At 49.0% G+C, this 20,126-nt stretch overlaps 1 protein-coding gene across 2 annotated transcripts in view; it reads left to right on the forward strand.

The window, feature by feature from the left end:
- The first annotated feature begins 3,152 nt into the window (after positions 1-3,152).
- ZNFX1 (zinc finger NFX1-type containing 1) overlaps positions 3,153-20,126 on the forward strand; it is a 98,037-nt gene continuing 81,063 nt past the window's right edge. Inside the window, exons 1-2 of one of the 2 annotated variants that reach the window (XM_085619399.1) lie at positions 3,153-3,385; positions 18,926-19,026. In XM_085619399.1, coding sequence (XP_085475525.1) covers positions 18,957-19,026 — 70 coding nt within the window. In that variant the 5' untranslated portion in view covers positions 3,153-3,385; positions 18,926-18,956. Of the gene's footprint in view, positions 3,528-18,925; positions 19,027-20,126 lie in introns of both variants that reach the window. The other variant, XM_085619400.1, reaches the window with a different exon arrangement.

A 20,126-nucleotide genomic window follows, 5' to 3' on the forward strand; every position in this document is an offset into this window, starting at 1 on the left:
AGTGGGCAAAAGAACGATGGATTTAACCCAGATCTCTTGACTGGGGGAGAATGTCTGCATTGTCAGCATTCCGTCCATCAATTGTTTGTTGTAACGCTTTTCGCCCTAAGTGGGATGGGTATTCCCAGACGTGGGACCCGTGCTCACTACGCCACTGGAGTCAAGCTATCCTGGCTGATGACGGCTGATAGCCAGAAACCGGTCCTAGGATGCTTGATTCCGGTCCAGTGAAGACATGGCTTGGCAGTTCGGGCTGGACTGTTCCCATGAGGCACAGGGTCAAGACTGATTTGCATATGGCCATGTCTAAACTGGGGTGGTGTAGTGGGCAAAAGAACGATGGATTTAACCCAGATCTCTTGACTGGGGGAGAATGTCTGCATTGTCAGCATTCCGTCCATCAATTGTTTGTTATAACGCTTTTCGCCCTAAGTGGGATGGGTATTCCCAGACGTGGGACCCGTGCTCACTACGCCACTGGAGTCAAGCTATCCTGGCTGATGACGGCTGATAGCCAGAAACCGGTCCTAGGATGCTTGATTCCGGTCCAGTGAAAACATGGCTTGGCAGTTCGGGCTGGACTGTTCCCATGAGGCACAGGGTCAAGACTGATTTGCATATGGCCATGTCTAAACTGGGATGGTGTAGTGGGCAAAAGAACGATGGATTTAACCCAGATCTCTTGACTGGGGGAGAATGTCTGCATTGTCAGCATTCCGTCCATCAATTGTTTGTTGTAACGCTTTTCGCCCTAAGTGGGATGGGTATTCCCAGACGTGGGACCCGTGCTCACTACGCCACTGGAGTCAAGCTATCCTGGCTGATGACGGCTGATAGCCAGAAACCGGTCCTAGGATGCTTGATTCCGGTCCAGTGAAGACATGGCTTGGCAGTTCGGGCTGGACTGTTCCCATGAGGCACAGGGTTAAGACTGATTTGCATATGGCCATGTCTAAACTGGGGTGGTGTAGTGGGCAAAAGAACAATGGATTTAACCCAGAACCCAGATCTCTTGACTGGGGGAGAATGTCTGCATTGTCAGCATTCCGTCCATCAATTGTTTGTTGTAACGCTTTTCGCCCTAAGTGGGATGGGTATTCCCAGACGTGGGACCCGTGCTCACTACGCCACTGGAGTCAAGCTATCCTGGCTGATGACGGCTGATAGCCAGAAACCGGTCCTAGGATGCTTGATTCCGGTCCAGTGAAGACATGGCTTGGCAGTTCGGGCTGGACTGTTCCCATGAGGCACAGGGTCAAGACTGATTTGCATATGGCCATGTCTAAACTGGGGTGGTGTAGTGGGCAAAAGAACGATGGATTTAACCCAGATCTCTTGACTGGGGGAGAATGTCTGCATTGTCAGCATTCCGTCCATCAATTGTTTGTTATAACGCTTTTCGCCCTAAGTGGGATGGGTATTCCCAGACGTGGGACCCGTGCTCACTACGCCACTGAAGTCAAGCTATCCTGGCTGATGACGGCTGATAGCCAGAAACCGGTCCTAGGATGCTTGATTCCGGTCCAGTGAAGACATGGCTTGGCAGTTTGGGCTGGACTGTTCCCATGAGGCACAGGGTCAAGACTGATTTGCATATGGCCATGTCTAAACTGGGGTGGTGTAGTGGGCAAAAGAACGATGGATTTAACCCAGATCTCTTGACTGGGGGAGAATGTCTGCATTGTCAGCATTCCGTCCATCAATTGTTTGTTGTAACACTGGATTCAAGCTGGCCTGGCTGATGAGGAGTGAAACCCCGAAACCAGTCCCAGGAGGCTTGTTTCCAGTCCAGGGATGACCTAGCCTGGCAGTTCGGACTGGACTGTTCCCACGAGAAGCAGGGTCAAGACTGATTTGCATATAGCTGGGTCCAAACAGGGATGGCATGGTGAGCAAAAGAATGATGGAGTAAACCCAGATCAGTGACTGGGGTGAGTGGTTGAAAAGTTTCAGCACACCATCCATCATCTTCTTGTGTTTGCATATGTTGTAGTTTTAAGAGTGTGCAAAGGCCTGGACATGATACTAAATAGGACTATGAATAAAATTGAATGCATTCATTGATAACATGACTTTTATGATTGCATTTACTTTATTTGTTACTCGGGAGTCGTTCTTGCAGCTCTAGAACACATTTAAAAGTTTTTCTATTTATATTTGCTGTTTGAACTGTGTACAGGTAAGGCTTAAAAACACTGGCTTTGGGTGGTTTCGCTTATTTTTGTACCAGCCGGGAAATTAACATACCAGCCAGGTACAACCCCACTCGCAGGTGGGCAGAGATTTCACCTTCACTTCCTGTTCCTTCTCCTGTTTGCCAGGTGGAGATTACCTAAAAAGTAATGACTGTGACGAGTAGGACTAAAAGTAGTGAGGATTACTAGTAAGTAACCAGGGCATTTCTGGCATTCATTGCTGGTACTATCTGCCCGACAGACTTCGGTTATTGGTTATGACATAATGTGGAGCATGTGGTCCGTGGGCTGCGCTGCCACCTCTGGTGCAGGAAACCAGGGTTCGAGCCTCGAGGTCGCGTCCACATCCTGTGATTCTGGTCAAATCACTTAATCTCCCCGTACCTGAATGTGTAATGTAAATACGGTGCTATATAAAGCGCTCCAATACCTTCGGGTCGAGTTCGCGCTATATAAATATGCAACAAAAACATAAAAAATGAGTGATGTTATATAATGAGGCCGTTGGCCACCTCGAGTGAATTTTAACCTCGTCACTTCCTTATTCTTTTGGACATGGGAGAGGAAAGTAAAAGTTACATTACTTAATGCAGTTGTTTATATAAACAAACCGAGTCAACACCAGTTCGGGCACGAGTCCCACAGGTTATCTCTAAATAGTTACCATTGTCAGAGCACCTCATAAAAGGCTGTTATAGTGTAACTGTGGCCTCTGTACTATTGATCCGGTGTAACTGTAGAACAAACTGTATGTTTACAACGAAAGTCGGACATAATTCCAGAAATGAAACCACGAACGCTAGGCAGCACGGGGGGAAACCTGCCCGGTTTCTTTTTCGTTTCTGCGGAAATGGTGGTGTGGGTATCGGTTCTGGACGGCGCGGCGGGGGCAGCGGGGGATGTTATCCTGGACGCTTTTGTGTTCCTACCCTTGACTACTGGCTCCTCCCCGCCTCCTCCTCGGTGTCTGTCAGCTGCTGTCTGGGGCAGCTGAGCTCTCAGCCGGGGAAAGGAAACCGAAAGACATCATGTACATTCAGAGAAGGCGGGGACGGGCCAACGCCTGCACAGCCCTGTCCGGGGTTTAAAGCCCAGCCTGGCGGGGGCGAGGCTTCAGAGACCGGGAAGAACGGAGGGCGAGCGGCTCGCGGAGCAGAGGCAGCCACCGGCAGCGGGAGCCCCAGGGAGAGGTGAGGAAATGTACAGAGCGCAGGAGGAGGCGGGGAGGCACTGAGTCACGGCCGACAATACCCCTCACAGTCACATCCGGGCCCCAGAAACACGGCCCCCAGAGCAAGAGGAGCCTCCGGAGGAGAAGAGCCATTGAGGGAGGTGAGGGCATCCTTCGATCGGAGGGAGGGGGAGCTCTTTGTGCATCCGGTGAGGGCTCAGTGCTTCAAGGGAGGCGGTCGAGCCGGAGGATAACAGAGCAGGTGAAGAGAGAGCACAGGCAGAATTACAGGGCAGAGCGGGGGAGAAGAGGTTGAAACACAGGGCAGAGAAAGAGATGAGACAAGATAAAAGGGCAGGTGAGGGGAGAGCCGAGGTTGGAATAACAGGACAGCGAAAGGGGGAGAGAAGAGGCGGAATGACAGGGCAAGATAATGGAAGAGCGGAGGAAGAGCGAGAAACAGAGGCGTTAAACAGGACAGGGGGAGAACGACTAAACAGAACAACAGGGCAGGAAAGAGATGAGGCAGAGAAGCAGGAAGGGGTGAAGGAAGGTAGAGGCAGAACTGAGCAGCAGAATAACACGGAAGGGAGAGAATAACAGAAGCACACAAACCAGAACAGTGAGGGGGAGAGAGAGGCCGCATAGGCAGGGTGAAAAGAAAAGTCAGAGGCAGAACAAGAAAGAGCACAGGTGAAAAAGAACAGAGGAAGAACAACAAACAAGGTGACATCAGAGGTAAAATAATAGCACGGGGGAGAGAAATGGAGACCTGAGGCCCGGGGTAGAGACGAGGCATACTAGCAGGGTAGTGTGAGGGAGAGCAGAGGTGGTGTGACAGGACAGGCGTAGAGAGCAGAGACGGAATGACGAGAGGTGGGAGACAGCACCAGCGTAATAGTACCTGGTGATGGAAGGACAGTGTTTAGTGAGAAAACAGAAGGGCGGGAAAGCACCCGGGGCTAAAAAAAACGGTGGGTGAGAGAGAGCAGGGTCCGAGGAACAGGGGGGTGCCCCATGATGGGATCAACGGTCGTTGAGCACACCTGGAAGTGTCCAGATCACTTCGCAAATCCACAGCCCATCTAATGGAAATAGGACAGGGTGTGGGGGGCAGGCGGCATCTCTAAGTGGAAGATACGGTGACACTGTGAATGACGCAGAAGGATGGCGCCCGGGGTTACATGATGAGTTATGTGTGCTCTAGTGCGCACGTTGCTGTCTGTCTCCCAGTCTGCCTGTCTGTCTCAGGCTGCCATGGCATTGCTTTTCAGTGATCTGAATGGTGTGGGCGACCGGAAGTGCGTGCTCAGTGCTGTTAACAGCCAGCACTGGGCTTTGCATTTTTGTAGCCAGTGGACTCACAGGCTGTGCGAACGCGGTGGCGTGCATTCGAACTTTACTCCCGGGTTCCTGTTGGTTCACTGTGACTCGGACACCATTTTAATTTCGAGGGACGCCTGGACTGCGTTGGCCTGCTTTCGACTTGTTCAACTCTTTTCGTTTCACAAGACTACCTATTCTGTGAGAAAAAAGAAGCTAGAAATACCAGTTCTGTCGGTGCGCTACTAGCATAGTCCCTGTTGAGAGGGAAGCAGCTGTCACTTGTACTTACTGATGTCTCTTCGTCGTTCCAACTGTGACATATTCCTAACTTGTGAAGGGGTCTCTGGAGAATGCCGTGTGTAGGTCACAGGTTTGACTGATGGTTTCCTGGGCTGCCAGGTTACTGGGCAGGACCCTGTGTGGGCACTGTTACTTACCACTGATGACCTAGGGCCACAATAATATTCTACGCTGAGTGTTGTGTCTCAAAGTTTGGGGATCGAACAAGAAGTAACATCTGTGGCCAGTAAATGCTTTACTGTAGAAAAATACAAAAATAAAAGGTCAGTCAGCAGTTCAGCTAAGAAGTTACGCGCAAAATACTAGGTGTTAACACCTTCTGCGGCCAGTATAGAGGCCTAAATGTTTTTACAATGTCATAGCGCGTATTGCTAACTTTCTGATGGCATGGGTCATATGGCCAAAGTTATCTTGTGAGTATTGGTTCTGTTCGAATAGGGGTTGTACAGAAGCACTCTGGTCTCTAGTTCATAGTGTGCAAACTCTGACAAAAGGGTCTCAAATGTGGGCAGAGGAAAGAGATGAGGGTACACTGGACCTGACTTTGGTATTTGATATCACCCTGTTACCAAGATGTATAAGGAAAATACTACTCACCCTGTAAGCATTTATTCGTAGCGTGTAGTGCTGTAGATTCACATGCTTAGCATACTCCTGCCATCCGGTGTTGGGTTTAGACATTTGCAAGTGGTTCTTGCTAGAAGGTGTCTCGAGTCTTGAGATGTAGTGGGACTTGCCCTCTTGGTGTACACTGTGCATGGGCACCAACTCCCATGTTTTTCACACAGTAGGTTAGAGTATGTACGGTTTGAATGTAAATATGGTGTGTCAACAGGAGCGGCCCGTGCAGTTAAGAGCGGTGGGGCTGGGTGGAGATTCGACAGACGACAAGGGAAAATTAAATAAATTATCAAATTTCCCTTGTCGTCGTCTGTCGAACCCCCCCCCTCCTCCCCCCCACCTGGCCCCACCTCTCTTATCTGCACAGGCCGCTCTTTTGTGTCAAGCTCAATATGCAGTGAAACAGAGAAAGAAAGAGATCTGCAAAAAGCAGAGGCCTCTGAGAAGGAAGTTGGGTGCATGTGAATCTGTAGCACTACAGGCTACAAACAGATGCTTACAGGTTAAGTAGCATTTTCTGTTTTTAGCATTAGTGGCTGTAGATTCACACGCTTAGCATAGACTGTAAGGCATGCACAAAAGACCTGGGTGTGGAGTTCCCACTCTGGCACTTGTTGATGCATTCTGCTGGGCTTATCTGCAAGATCATTGTCCGCCCCAGGGGTGCTCCATCAAGAGGTGACTGTTGTAGGGGAAAGCCCAATACCAAATCCCCTGGGGTAAGTGAGAGAGCTGAGGGGAGCATGTAACGCTCAGCTTCTGTAGGTATCCTGTTGTCTGTCTTGATGAGGGCCACTTTGCCCCAAATGACTTCTAAGCAGGCTCTCAAAGCTAAGTGAATGGCTTGAAGTTCCAAGTAGTTGTTGTGCAGCCCTGTTGCTGTGAGGGCCACTTCCCTGGACAGTCGTGTTGTTGGAGGTGCACCGGAACCTGTGAGAGAGGCATCTGTGGTAATGTTCACTGGCCTGAAAAAAGGCCCGCCTAGCAAAAAGTTGTTGTTGTTCTACCATTGCAGAGAGCAGTGCGTTTTGATTCGCACTACTAATAGATCTTTTTTTAGTGGTCTTGTGCTTGAGACCATTAAGCTGCTTAGCATGCTCGGGGCGTGGCGGGGGACGCTGTAGTGAAGGCTTGCATGGGCAACAGTGGCAGTATAGGAGGTTATCATTCCTAGAAGGTACATGACAGTCCGCACCGTGAGTTGAAGATTGGGCTGATAAAGAGGATGCATGTGCTGGAAGGCTGTGTCTCTTTGTTGATTGGGGTAAGCTTTTACCGTGACTGCATCCAAAACAAACCCTAGAAGGGGTTGGCTTTGAGGCTGCAGGTTGGACATGGCAGAATTGATGGTAAAGCACAGGCTGTGGAGCAGGGGCACCGCTGCTTGAGCGCGTGGGACACTGCAGCTTGCTGCTGCTCTTGATCAGTCGAGGCAGTGAAAGAGGTGTATTGGAGAGTATGCTGAGATCTAGAGAGCTTCTCTGAAAGAAAGTAATTCTCCTCCTTGTCACATGCATATCAACCATCTGAAAGGCTGCAGCCCTTTGAGTGACCTCATGATAGGCCAAGGTGTCACCCGGGAGGGAGGCCCTGCTGATTATTGTCCTAGACTGGGGTCACCTGGGGGATCCATGTGGTAGTAAAACCAGAGATCATCATTTGGGCCTGGGTCTGACAGCTGCATATGATGGTCAAAGTGGCCATAGGGGCTTCGTGGCGCTGCATAGGAAAGACAGGATCGTCTGGTGGAAGCAGTGGAAGAGGTGTGCATGGTCGTAGTGATGATGGTGGAGGCGGGCTGTTTGACTGTGGAAGAGGACCGGTGGCTTTGTCCTTACATCTCTTTGGTGCCGGCTCGGGAGGGAAGCCTGGCAGAAGGTTCCCTCTCGAAGGCCCGTTTACTCTTTTGAGGAAGAGGTTACATAGGCAGTGGTGGAAGTGGTTTTGATGTGATCTTGCCTGTGACTGGGTAGATGAACACAAAAAGAACAACTGATGGACGGAATGCTGAACAATGTTAAACACTCACCGCCAGTCAGAGATCTGAGCCTAAACACTGCCATATGCAAATCAGTCTTGACCCTGCTCCCCATAGGAACAGTCCACCCAGAACTGCCAGGCCAGGTACCCCCAGAAACAAGCATCCTAGGACTGGTTTTGGGGTGGCTGGGACTCGACTTCTGATGTGTGCCTGCCCTTGGCCGGAGGCTTGCCTGGTTCTGAAGCCTTCTGCTGGTGCTGATCGGACCCTGAAGGCAGCAGGGACCCTTGGCTTGCCTTTTCTCTGCATCTGTGCTCTGGGCTTGCCCAGACACCCTTGGGAATGGTGCTCTATCTCAGTGTGGAATGCAAAAAGAACAATTGATGGACAGAATGCAGAACAATGTCATACATTCACCCTAGTACAGAGATCTGAGCCTAAATCCATCATTTTGTTGCTCACCAAGGCATCCAAGTTTGGACTCAGCCATATGCAAATCAGTCTTGACCCTGCACCCAATGGGAACAGTCCAGTCTGAACTGCCAGGGCAGGTCCTCCCTGGACAGGAAACAAGCATCCTAGGACCGGTTTCGGGCTTTCAGCCCTCATCAGCTAGGATAGCTTGACTCCAGTGGCATGGAGAGCACGGGACCCACATCTGGGCATACCCGTCCCACTCTGGGTGACAAATACAAAAAGAACAATTGATGGACAGAATGCAGAACAATGTCACACATTCACCCCAGTACAGAGATCTGGGCCTAAATCCATCGTTTTTTTGCTCACCATGCCATTCCAGTTTGGACCCAGCCAAATGCAAATTGGTCTTGACCCTGCAGCCAATGGGAACAGTCCAACCTGAACTGCCAGGCCAGGTCCTCCCTGGACTGGAAACAAGCATCCTAGGACCGGTTTCGGGCTTTCAGCCCTCATCAGCTAGGATAGCTTGACTCCAGTGGCATGGAGAGCACAGGACCCATGTCCCATGGCTTGGCAGTTCGAGCTGGACATTTCCCATGAGACACAGGGTCAAGACTGATTTGCATATAGCTGTGTCTGAACTGGGGTGGCAAAGTGAGCTAAAGAATGAAAATGGATTCAACCCAGACCTGTGAGTGGGGGTGAGTGTTTGAAAAGTTTCAGCACTCTGTCCATCATCTCCTTGTGTTTGCTTTGTTCGTCCTAAGTTGGCAGGGTATGTCCAGACGTGGGTACCTTGCTCACTTTGCCACTGGATTCAAGCTAGCCTGGCTGAAGAGGGCTGTTAGCCCGAAACCGGTCCCAGGATGCTTATATCCGGTCCAGGGAAGACATGGCTTGGCAGTTCGGGCTGGACTGTTCCCATGAGGCACAGGGACAAGATTGATTTGCGTATAGCTGAGTTTGAACTGGGGTGGCAAAGTGAGCTAAAGAATGATGATGGATTCAACCCAGATCTGTGACTGGGGGTGAGGGTTTTAAAAGTTTCAGCACTCTGTCCATCATCTCCTTGTTTTTGCTTTGTTCGCCCTAAGTTGGCAGGGTATGCCCAGACGTGGGTCCCTTGCTCACTTTGCCACTGGATTCAAGCTAGCCTGGCTGAAGAGGGCTGTTAGCCCGAAACCGGTCCCAGGATGTTTTTTTCCGGTCCAGGGAAGGCGTGGCTTGGCAGTTTGGGCTGGACTGTTCCCATGAGGCACAGGGTCAAGACTCATTTGCATATAGCTGTGTCTGAACTGGGGTGGCAAAATGAGCTAAAGAAGGATGATGGATTCAACCCAGATCTGTGACTGGGGGCGAGTGTTTGAACAGTTTCAGCGCTCCGTCCATCATCTCCTTGTGTATGCTTTGTTTGCCCTAAGTTGGCAGGGTATGCCCAGACGTGGGTCCCTTGCTCACTTTGCCACTGGATTCAAGCTAGCCTGGCTGAAGAGGGCTGTTAGCCTGAAACCCGTCCCAGGATGCTTTTTTCCGGTCCAGGGAAGACATGGCTTGGCAGTTCGGGCTGGACTGTTCCCATGAGGCACAGGGTCAAGACTGACTTGGATATAGCTGTGTCTGAACTGGGGTGGCAAAGTGAGCTAAAGAATGAAGATAGATTCAACCCAGATCTGTGACTGGGGGTGAGTGTTTGAAAAGTTTTAGCACTCCGTCCATCATCTCCTTGTGTTTGCCTATCTCGGTGAGGGACTTCTTCTGTGGCCCTGACTTGGTAATATGGGCCTCAGTGCCTGAAGGTATACTTGCTGCCCTGTGCTTAGTCTGCATGTGATGGACAGTCCTAGGTTCCAGTTCAATGTCCTCCTTGTGCTGGTTATTGGACTCTTGACACTGTCTCTGGACTGGGTGTTAGTTGCATGGCCAGGAGATCAGATGGGCCAGCCTTCTCATGTTCTGTGCCGAGGAGGTGTTCTTCCCCCAAAAAGTCTGGGGTGTCTGAGGTGTCTTGGTGATGCTTCTGCATTTGTGCCTGGCATCATTCCCTTTGATACCGTAGGGTCTTCTTGCAGGCACAGATCACAAGCTTGTGATGGTATGTCCAGGGATATTTCGAGAGGCAGCAAGGGTAGTTCTGAAAGGTGGTCTGTTCCATCATCCACACAGCATTCTCTGGCGAAGGACAGGAGGTGATTTTTGACACCTGACATGGTGCGAGTCCAGTGATGTTCCAGGGTGTCAATAATGGTCTTTGGTGCTGCCAAAGGTCTTTAGGGGTCAGGGAGATGAAGGTACTTGAGCCCAATCTAATCCAGGGCGATGGGATCAAAGGGTAGCAGAATGGGGCTGACAAAAAACATGTTCCAAGACACGACGAGGTTGAAGCCCACTGTGCACATCTGAACCTGATGACGGAAAAAAAACGATTAAAAATGGAGTCCGTCACTCATGGGGTTCAATCTAGTGCTAAAAATACTAACGTGGAAAGTTAGTGGCTTGGGGGACAGGATCAAGCGTGGGGTTGTTCTTCAGTACATTAAAGTCAGATACCGGACATAGTACTGATTCAAGAGACGCACCTGATTGGTAACTAATGCGGTGCACTGAACAGATGGGGATACCGCATGGTCGGACACTCAGGGTTCACCTCGGGTTCGCAAGGGGCAGGGGTGCTTCTACGCAGGGGATGTCCATATATTGTGAATAAGACTTGGGATGACACACAGGGCAGATATTTTGTGCTCTCTGGTACTTGGGAGGGGCGAGTTATCAATCTCGTGCCTGTATATGACCCACCAGGCCTTCAGCGACCGGTACTGCGTGACATCGGGGTGCGGCTGGTCGAACTTCCAATAGTAGTGCTAGTATTGGGCGACGACTTTAATCTCGCAATGGATGGATCGCGGGACCGCCTCCCTCCCAGGAATGACCCCCATGGAGGATCCCAATTGTCCGGATTTGCATCCGCCCTGGGTCTGGCAGACGTATGGCGCTGGCTCAACGCTACCACCACACAATTCACTTATTATTCAGGTGCCCATATTAGCCAGTCCCGCATCGACCATATATTCACGCTTGCTCAGGATATCCAGTTTTTCGTAGCCTCCGAATGTTTAGCCCGTGGGATTTCAGATTATTCTCCAATACTGACGACACTAACCATGGGGCAACCTAAGAGTCGCTCCATCCTCACAATAAACCCGTGGGCACTTAAGGTGCCTCATATCAAATAGGCTCTACTTAAGGACTCTGACTATTATTTCAACGAAAACGTAGGGTCGGTTTCGTCGCCCTCTGTGATCTGGGGGGCATAAGGTGTGGTTACAAAGGGTAGGGCTCTGTCACTCATGGTAGGGCACAAGAGGGAACTCACCAAACGTGTGGTTGAACTCGAGGAAGATATCCTCGCAAGAGAAAAGGCCCTAGGGTCGATGCCTGATGCAGAGGCTCAACACTTGCTGGACATGGTGAGACTAGACTACTGTCAGCTTCTAAATGAAGCTTCCACGCCTGATACACTGCTATTCGACATAAAATATACGAACATGGCGAGCATACGGGCAGGATGTTGGCCTGGTTGGAAAAGAAAGTACGCGCATCCAGTTGGATACATTCAATTCAGGGTGCAGATGGTCAACTCCTTACTGACCCCCAAGACATCACTAATGCATTTGCAGCATATTTTTCCTCGGTGTACACACCTGCCGAGAATTCACTGTGCGCCATGGCTTCAGAACTTTTGTCTACCATTAAAGTAGCTTGTCTGTCTACACATGACAGGGACTCTCTGGTAAAGCCATGGGACCTAATGGGCTCCCGATTGAACTTTTGAAGCCAATGGCATTCAAGCTCTCCCCCCCACCTGTTAAGCATGTATATGGAGAGTTTTGACACTGGGGTATTACCCCCTGAAGTCAGGATGGCTTCCATTGTGGTAATACACAAACCAGGCAAACCCGCAACGGACTGCAAATCTTATCGTCCGATTTCCCTCCTCACAGCAGAGGCTAACATTCTTGCCAAGGTATTGGCCAATAGGCTTCTCCCATATTTGACCAGATTGGTACACCCTGACCAGTCCAGGTTCATGCCAGGCCGCAATACTGCCTTAAACCTACGCCGCCTGAATGGGGTTTTGGGACGAATCGACACCATAAAGAAAGATGCCATTTTGCTGTCACTTGACGCAACAATGGCTTTTGACACCATTGAATGGGAGTTCTTATTCGCGGTTTTGGACCAGATGGGGTTTGGCCCCAAATTCATTAAATGGATAAGACTTCTTAATTCCCAGCCAACTGCGCAGGTGGTGGTCAATAACAATGTGTCAAAAGCGTTTCTGCTGCAACAGGTACTAGGCAGGGATGGGGGGCACCCCTTCTTTTCGCGCGTGTTCTCGAACCATTGGCGGTTTGGATCAGGTGAGATCCGATGATTAGAGGGCTGCAATGGACTGACGACCATTTCCCTAAACGCGGACGACATCCTCCTTTACCTAGCCTCACCAACTCGATCTCTCATTCAAGCTCTAAATATTTTCCGGGTATTTGGAGCCCATTCTGGATACACTATCAACTGGTCCAAGTCGCAGTTGTATGTCCTTTGGGGTGACCCACCGCGTAACCCTAGGGGCTACAACATACCAGTGGCTTCACAGGGTTTTAAATACCTCGGTATTTTTATCACCCCAGACCCGGTCATGTTCCATGAGTCTAACCTGCTCCCACCATTTACCCGTCTCCGCTCTGACGTTAAGCACTGGCATTCTCTTCCCCTTACTTTCCTGGGACGGGCTTCCCTTTTTAAAACGCTGGCGCTACCACGTTTTCTTTACGTGTTACAGAACTCCCCCACCACGATCCCCGACATTTACTTTACTGGGTTGGAGGCCACTGTGCGTGAACTGCTCTGGGAGGGACGTGCCCCACGGATCGCCCTCCATAAGCTGACGATGGGGTGGTATGATGGGGGCATTGCATTGCCTGATATTAAGTTATACTATCAAGCCTCTCAATTGATCGCCATTAACAAGTGGGTACACGGTGAGCATGATGACCCGAACTTTCGTACTGACCGCTGGCTCTTGGGTAAGGACAGTTATAATCGGGCCCTCTACACAAACCCACGCAAACTTCAACTTACTGGGCCCACGTCGCCTACAGTAGAGACCTGGCATGGGGTCAACAAGAAATGGGATTGGAATAACACATTCACCAAGGCCACTGCACTCTGGGAGCCCGAAATGTTGGGCCAACTTAGTCATTGCCCTGGATTTGATAAGTGGGACATGATAGGGATCTCGTCAGTGGGCGACATGTGAGTGAAAGGTAAGCTAGCAACATTTGAAGATATGCAGGCTAAATACCACTTAGCTCATACAGAGGCTTACAGATACCTACAGATTAGCCACGCGATTGCTGCTGCCCTGCCTAAAGAGGGCCCTCTGGCTGCATCCACCCCCCTGGAGGAAAGACTGTTACTCGACCCCATGCCATCAAAGGCCATATCCCTCACATACAAGAAGCTTCTAAACAACCGACCTGACCCCATGAGCCGATTGTGCCAGTGCTGGGGGGTGGATCTGGGGGAGATCGAGGATGAGGACTGGCGTGATGCCATGGCGTCCCCTAGGGAGGTGGTCATTCCCTTTTGCCTGCGTTTGGTACAACTGAAAATCCTACACCGCGTTTGTTTTGACGCATGCACACTGTTTAAAATGGAAAGACGACCTGACCCTCTGTGCCTCCGGCGCTGTAATATGCTAGGCACCTTCTTCCACATATTGTGGTAATGTCCCAAAATGGAAACATATTGGGGGACCATTACGAAGCAGATGGAGAGGGCATGTGGTAAATCTTTGAAGGCTACCCCCCCGGCTCTGTCTACTTTGGGATGCCACGGATCTTACACAAGCAGAACAGGCTTGGACTTCGACTGGGTGGTCACTTGCGAAACGCAATATTGCGCAGAAATGGGGAGTAGAGACGGCCCCATGCCGGAGGGATTGGGCTATTGACATGGACAGGGCAATGATTGCTGAAAAAGACGTTTTCAAGCACAGAGGGTGCCCCAAAAAATGGGATTATAAGTGGGGAAGGTGGAACAAATACAGAGGTGACTTATGTGTATCCCCAACCATTGAGCTACGGCGAGATAGACGCCTCCAGCTGGAGTTCTCCGGATTTGAAGACACACACCTGCCCTGATGTGAGCGTCATGCTTGCTCCATTGAATGTCAGCTAAAGGGAGGGGACTCTTTATTGCGAATGATCATGTGCCCGGGTGCGGATTGCGACATAACAGATATGTTATTCACACTTGTGTGGGTTGGCAGGGTGGTGGACTGTACTCAAGTCGTACTGTATAAGTTGTATTTGCCATTTTTTAACAGTGGACCCATGTATCGGAGTACCCAAGCAATGTATCATGTCTTCTTCCTTTTGCTTAATAAAAATTGTTTATTAAAAAAATAAAAATGGAGTCCGTGCCCATGCGCAAATACACCAAGAACAGTCACACCACATCTTGTGATAGGAGAGACTTCTTTGAGCAAAAACAACTTGCAAAAGTCCAAGCTCAGCACTAGACAGCAGAAGTATGCTAAGCATGTGTATCTACAGCTAAACATACTACAAACTAACAAGCACCGTGGCAGAACGTCACCTCCAGTGATCGAGCTAACCAGACAGTTTGGTTTATTCTAATGGCTCCAAGGATCCTGAAGGAACTTCTCTCCCTGTTGCTGGCCAGAGTTTGTCAGCACGAGTCCCACCCAGACCTGTTCTGTCTGGTGTTATATGTATTGGCTTGGCTTAAGAATGAGCTGGACATGTGCCCGTTACCACATGAAATAGAGGCTAGGTGAGGTTCACCGGGGGGGGGGGGGAAGGGGGGGAAGGGGCGGGGGCGCAGGGGAGACTTACACTGGATATAGGGAAAGGACACCAGGTGCACACATTTTGGTGCACGGATAGGAAGTGTATACTTGTAAGTTCGACAATCCTCTGTGCTTGAATGATTGTCAAACTTACTGGAGGAAGAACACCGAGTTCTGCAGACCGTGTACAATGGCAGGGAGGCGCAGCTTCACAAAGCTTTGCAAAAACATTTCATGACCTCCAACACACTGAGAACTGTGGCCCACACTCTGATCATTTCCTCCCTGGCTTACGGAAATGCAGTTGTCGCAGGAGTCCATCTTTCTTATCTCGGGTCCATCGATGTAGTTTTCTATCCGATGGCACAAATTATCTCATCAACATTATCTCATCAACAAAGAATTTAATTTGCATGACGCCGATGTTGAGGGAACTTTGGCTTTCCATTCAAATCAGAAAACAATTCGAAATTGTGGGCCCGATTCACAAAGGTAACTTACACTTTTGGGTAAGTTTATACTTTTGAGTAAGTTTACAACTTTTCTGTATTTACATACTACACTTTTGTAGTAACTAACACTTTTATAGTAAACCCAGCACTACACATGGCCAACTACTGGTACTGCAACAACCTTCCATAGAGAATAAAGGAGATAAAACTTTTCCACAAAAGTGTAAGTTGCTACAAAAGTGCAGTTTGTGAAGGTGGCCTCATGTTTCTTGTTCACAAGGCCATTTGTCTCAAGGCCACTTCCTATCTTGTGACACTTCTCACCGTCTTGGGTGGTGAGAGAGAGATGTTATAAGCATAAACTTCCTTAGTTCTAAAGCAAGTCTTTCTGGAGCCGAGCAGGTCCTTGCCTTTAGATCTTCCTCCCCTCAGAACTCACTGGACTTGCTCACATTCAGCAAGTTACTAAAAGCTCATAGTACCTGTGAAACCCAGGATCTCTGGAATTGTGGTATTGTGCGTCGTTTTTTGCATACTTCTAGATTTGCTGCATTTGCCATATAATCCATCATCTATTTCATAATCTGGAGATTTTAACAAATGTGTTTTGTTTATATCTCCAACGATTCAGAAGTTACTAAGAACCCAGGGTGTTGCAGCGCAGTGGAAGGCCCTTTGCAAAGGATGACTGGTCACCTTTTTGTTACTTGTTGCTGTATTTGGTTGTTGTGGTGGTACTAATCAGGTTCAACCAATGCCCAGACAGTGTTCACAAGTGTAAACATGACCAAATAATGCTATCACAAAATGTGCTGCGTTATGGCACATTATTTGCCTTTTCTTGCAGCATAATTTACTGAACACTGCCCGCATAATCTGGCCCTGTCCTGCCGCATAATTCCAGTGGCCCAGGTTATACCTCAACTAATCTGCTAATATAATGCCTGGGGGTTTCGCTCCCCCCCCGATGTATTATTCTACAGAGTTAACGCTCTTTAGATGCCTCTTTGCATTATATCGTTTCTGGTTAACTTCTCAGGTACACCTCACATCTTTCTAGGTATTGCTGTACTGTAGAAAATCATAAATAAATACAACTTAATAGAATTACTTTAGTTCCAGCAACAATTCACTGACCAGGGTACTCCTTACCTAAAGTGCCTGAGGGGTGCAATGGCCATTTGCATCCTCTTATATTTGTGCCCGGGGCCCTTTGGTATTACAGCAGGTCCACAGACAATCCAGTGGTTTCAAACTGCTGCTCCAGCTTTCAATGAAGTGCTGTCCCCAGTGGAGGTGCAAGTTTGTGTCTGCACTAAAGGAAGTGCATTTTATTTTTGTAATATTGCATGTAGTCTCAATATATGCTTGGCACAAATCCGGTCTGCGTGCCGCTTTAATGTAATATGACCCCTGTTGTCCCTTTCCTTGTGTTGTATCTCCCTGTCCCAGTATCTATACCTTACTGTCCACGATTTATTGATTTCCAATTGTTAACATGTCCCTCTCTCATTGTGTATTACTGCTCTGCCTCTTGTTTATGGCTTCCTATTACCCCATACCCATGTCTCTGTTTTTTTGTTCTTCATCGTTTGTGTATTTCTTATTCTCCTGTGTTTGTTTCCTATTCTCCTGTGTTTGTTTCCTAGTATCTGTGTCTTTCCAGGTCTGTGTTCCCTGGGTCCATCTCAACTGCGTTTGCACCTCTGTGTGTCGTTTATCTGCACTTCCTGTGTCTGTTCCTCTCCATATTTGTAGATCCCATTATCCTGTCACCCTGTGTATTTCTTTCTCTGTTCGAGTCTCTCCATCTCCAAGTCTCCCCCCCCCCCAATCAGTCCCAATTTATACGCCTCTTTGTATTCCGATATCCTTCCATGTTTCCTGTATCCAGGTCTTGGGGTGCTCGTCTAAATATAAACTGTTATATGTAAAAAGCTGTTGCAAATTTGGCAACGTTTTGAATAATGAATATCACTCTCCCTTTTTGTCAGATTTTATTAAAGATGAAAAATTGAATACTTATTCATGCACATGCATCACACTTCCAGGCAGCATTTTAAGACTCTAAATATTTTAAAACCTAAAGCAAGAGAGGAAAGGATTAAAGGGTTTCAGTAGCCTCTATAGGGCAAGCACAGCATATTTCCTTCAGCAGAAAGCCCACTAGTCAAGTGTTTCTCAATGAATGCTCTGTAAGCAGGTGGGAGATGGTGATACAGAGAGTATGCAGTATTCTCTAATGTTCAGCAGGACCCAACTTTCTTCTCACCTTCATTTGATAGGTCTTTGTGCAGGGGCGGTTTTACGGAGCCTTTTTTGGGGGGAGGTTTATATAGCGCAAACTCGACCCGAAGGTATCAGAGCACTTTACATGAGCACCAGTTGCGTTACATGAGGACACATTAATTTTTGTTAGGAACGGGGAGATTAAGTGATTTGTCCAGAATCACAGGATGTTGTGTCCCAGCCGAGACTCGAACCCGGTTCCCCAGCTCTGAAGTCGACCACTCTAGCTATTAAGCCACATCCTCATCTCAGTCAACATTTTCCACTATATGTGAGCCTGGGCTTGAGAGTGTCATTTGGCATCAAATAACATAAAAAGGGCCAGGGAGTATTTTGAGACCAGCAGGTAAAAACTCCCAAAGACATAGACAATCACAACAATGTACCTGGGTCTAACAGCTGAAACTGGATTGAATGTCGAAAAAACTCAAAACAAGACCATGTTTCTGACAAAAGAAAAAGCACGTTTTTTTTTAGGATGAGAACCCTCACCCAGCCTGAGGTGGCATGCTTCATCCTAGGGTTCCTCCTCAAATTACAACGACTTGTTGTGGTGTGGGTTACAACTCCTATAATAGGAGGAGCTCTTTGGTGTTTAACTGCCCTATCAGTGTCTACGGTGTGAGTAAGCTTCTCCGAGTGCAAAGAGTGCGATGTAGTGAAGAATACAACTGTCGCCGGGTCAGACCATCAAACTTTTTTCTTGACTGCCAGGGTCTGGCACCCCCACTGCCATCTATAGCCTTGCTACTCGCTTGTTATCCGCTTGGTGTTAGAGTATGGCTTGCATCGCTCTTGTCCAAAGTGTTAACTAGAGAGTCACGGACCCCTATGTCTTCAAACTACCACCATCTATGTTATTTATTTGAAGAGTAGGTTACCCACCATAAGGTAACCACAAAGTGTTGAACGAACACGGAAGAGATAGAAAAGTGGGGCCATGGAGAGGAAAGAAGGGGACAAAATAGATAGAGCAAATTAGGTAGGAACATTGCAAATGGGGTGTCACCTCCAAAATTCTAGTATCTCACTAGACCGTGACAGTGCAATGTGGGTGTTAGACTGTTAGCGAGCAAGAGAGATATTTCATGGAATGAGGGAGGGAGAACGAGAGAGAGAGAGAAAGAGAATTAGAGCACCAGTGTTTTTGATTTGTCGGTTCAGTTTGCCTGCATTGCCACTGATTCTGACCTCATTGGACCTTTTTCTCTCTTACCTTTGACTCTGCAAAAAATCCTTAATTGTGCCCCTACGGTCCTCACTCACTCTTTCATTTTTGTGTATTTCTGCCTAAAGTGGAGCCTACCTGCCTACCAGCATTGAGAAAATGGATGGTAACCACCCCAACAGACGGCCCTGGCAGGGTCCACAACACCCCCCCAATGGTAACAGAAGAGGTGAGAAATAAATTCTGCATTGTGCTGCTATTGCGGGAAAGGGCAGATTCTGCAAAATATATATTTTCTTCGGCTGACATAAAGCAAGTATGGGGGTGATGTGTTTCTTTCTTTATCAGTAATTTATATACACCATATCCAATGAATAATAACATAGGTGTGATCCAAGAAGTTTGGCAAAAAAACCCTTGACAAAGTCAATTTGTCTGGTTTACACATTTAACAATCAATCAGGGGTTTATATAGCGCGCTACTCACCCGTGAGGGTCTCAAGGTGCTGGGGGGAGGGGGAAGCGGCTCCAGATCAGTCGAAGAGCCAGGTCTTGAGGTCCTTCCTGAACGTGTGCAGGGTCGGGGAGCGTCTGATGTTCACCGGGAGCTTGTTCCAGGTCTTGGCTGCAATGTAGGAGAAAGCTCTCCCGCCGGTTCTCTGTCCGCGGATGCGGGGGACCTCTGCCAGGGCGAGATTGGCGGAGCGAAGGTTCCTCTTGGGTACGTGGAAGGATACTCTCTCATTGAGGTATTTGGGTCCGATGTTGTTGAGGGATTTGTAGGCGTGGGTGAGAAGTTTGAAGGTGATCCTCTTTTCGATGGGGAGCCAGTGGAGGCCTCGTAGGTGTTGGGTCATGTTCTCGTAACACGGTGTCCCGAGGACGAGTCTGGCAGCTGCGTTCTGGCTGGTTTGGAGTTTGTGTAGAAGAGTTCTGTTGATTCTGGTGTAGAGGGCGTTGCCATAGTCTGCTGGTTATGAGTGCGTGGGTGACGGCCCTTCTGCAGTCGGGGGGTGGTCCATTTGAAGGTCTTACGGAGGATGCGAAGGCAGTTGAAGCTAGTGAAAGCGACGGCGTTGATCTGGCGGGTCATGGAGAGGGAGGAGTCAAGGATGATGCCGAGGATCCGAGCATGGTCTGTAGGGGTGTGTGGGCTCCCCTGGGTGGTGGGCCACCAGGTTTTGTCCCAGGCGGAGGTGCAGGGTCCGAGGATGAGGATTCAGGTCTGTTGGGTCGGCCGTTGGTTTCTTGAGGCGGGGTTTCACCTCATCCCGTTTCCAGTCGTCTGGGCAGATGCCGGAACTGAGGGAAGCGTTGATGGTCCGTCCT

The sequence above is a fragment of the Triturus cristatus genome, chromosome 7 (genome assembly GCF_964204655.1).
Source record: "Triturus cristatus chromosome 7, aTriCri1.1, whole genome shotgun sequence".
Classification (NCBI taxonomy): domain Eukaryota; kingdom Metazoa; phylum Chordata; class Amphibia; order Caudata; family Salamandridae; genus Triturus; species Triturus cristatus.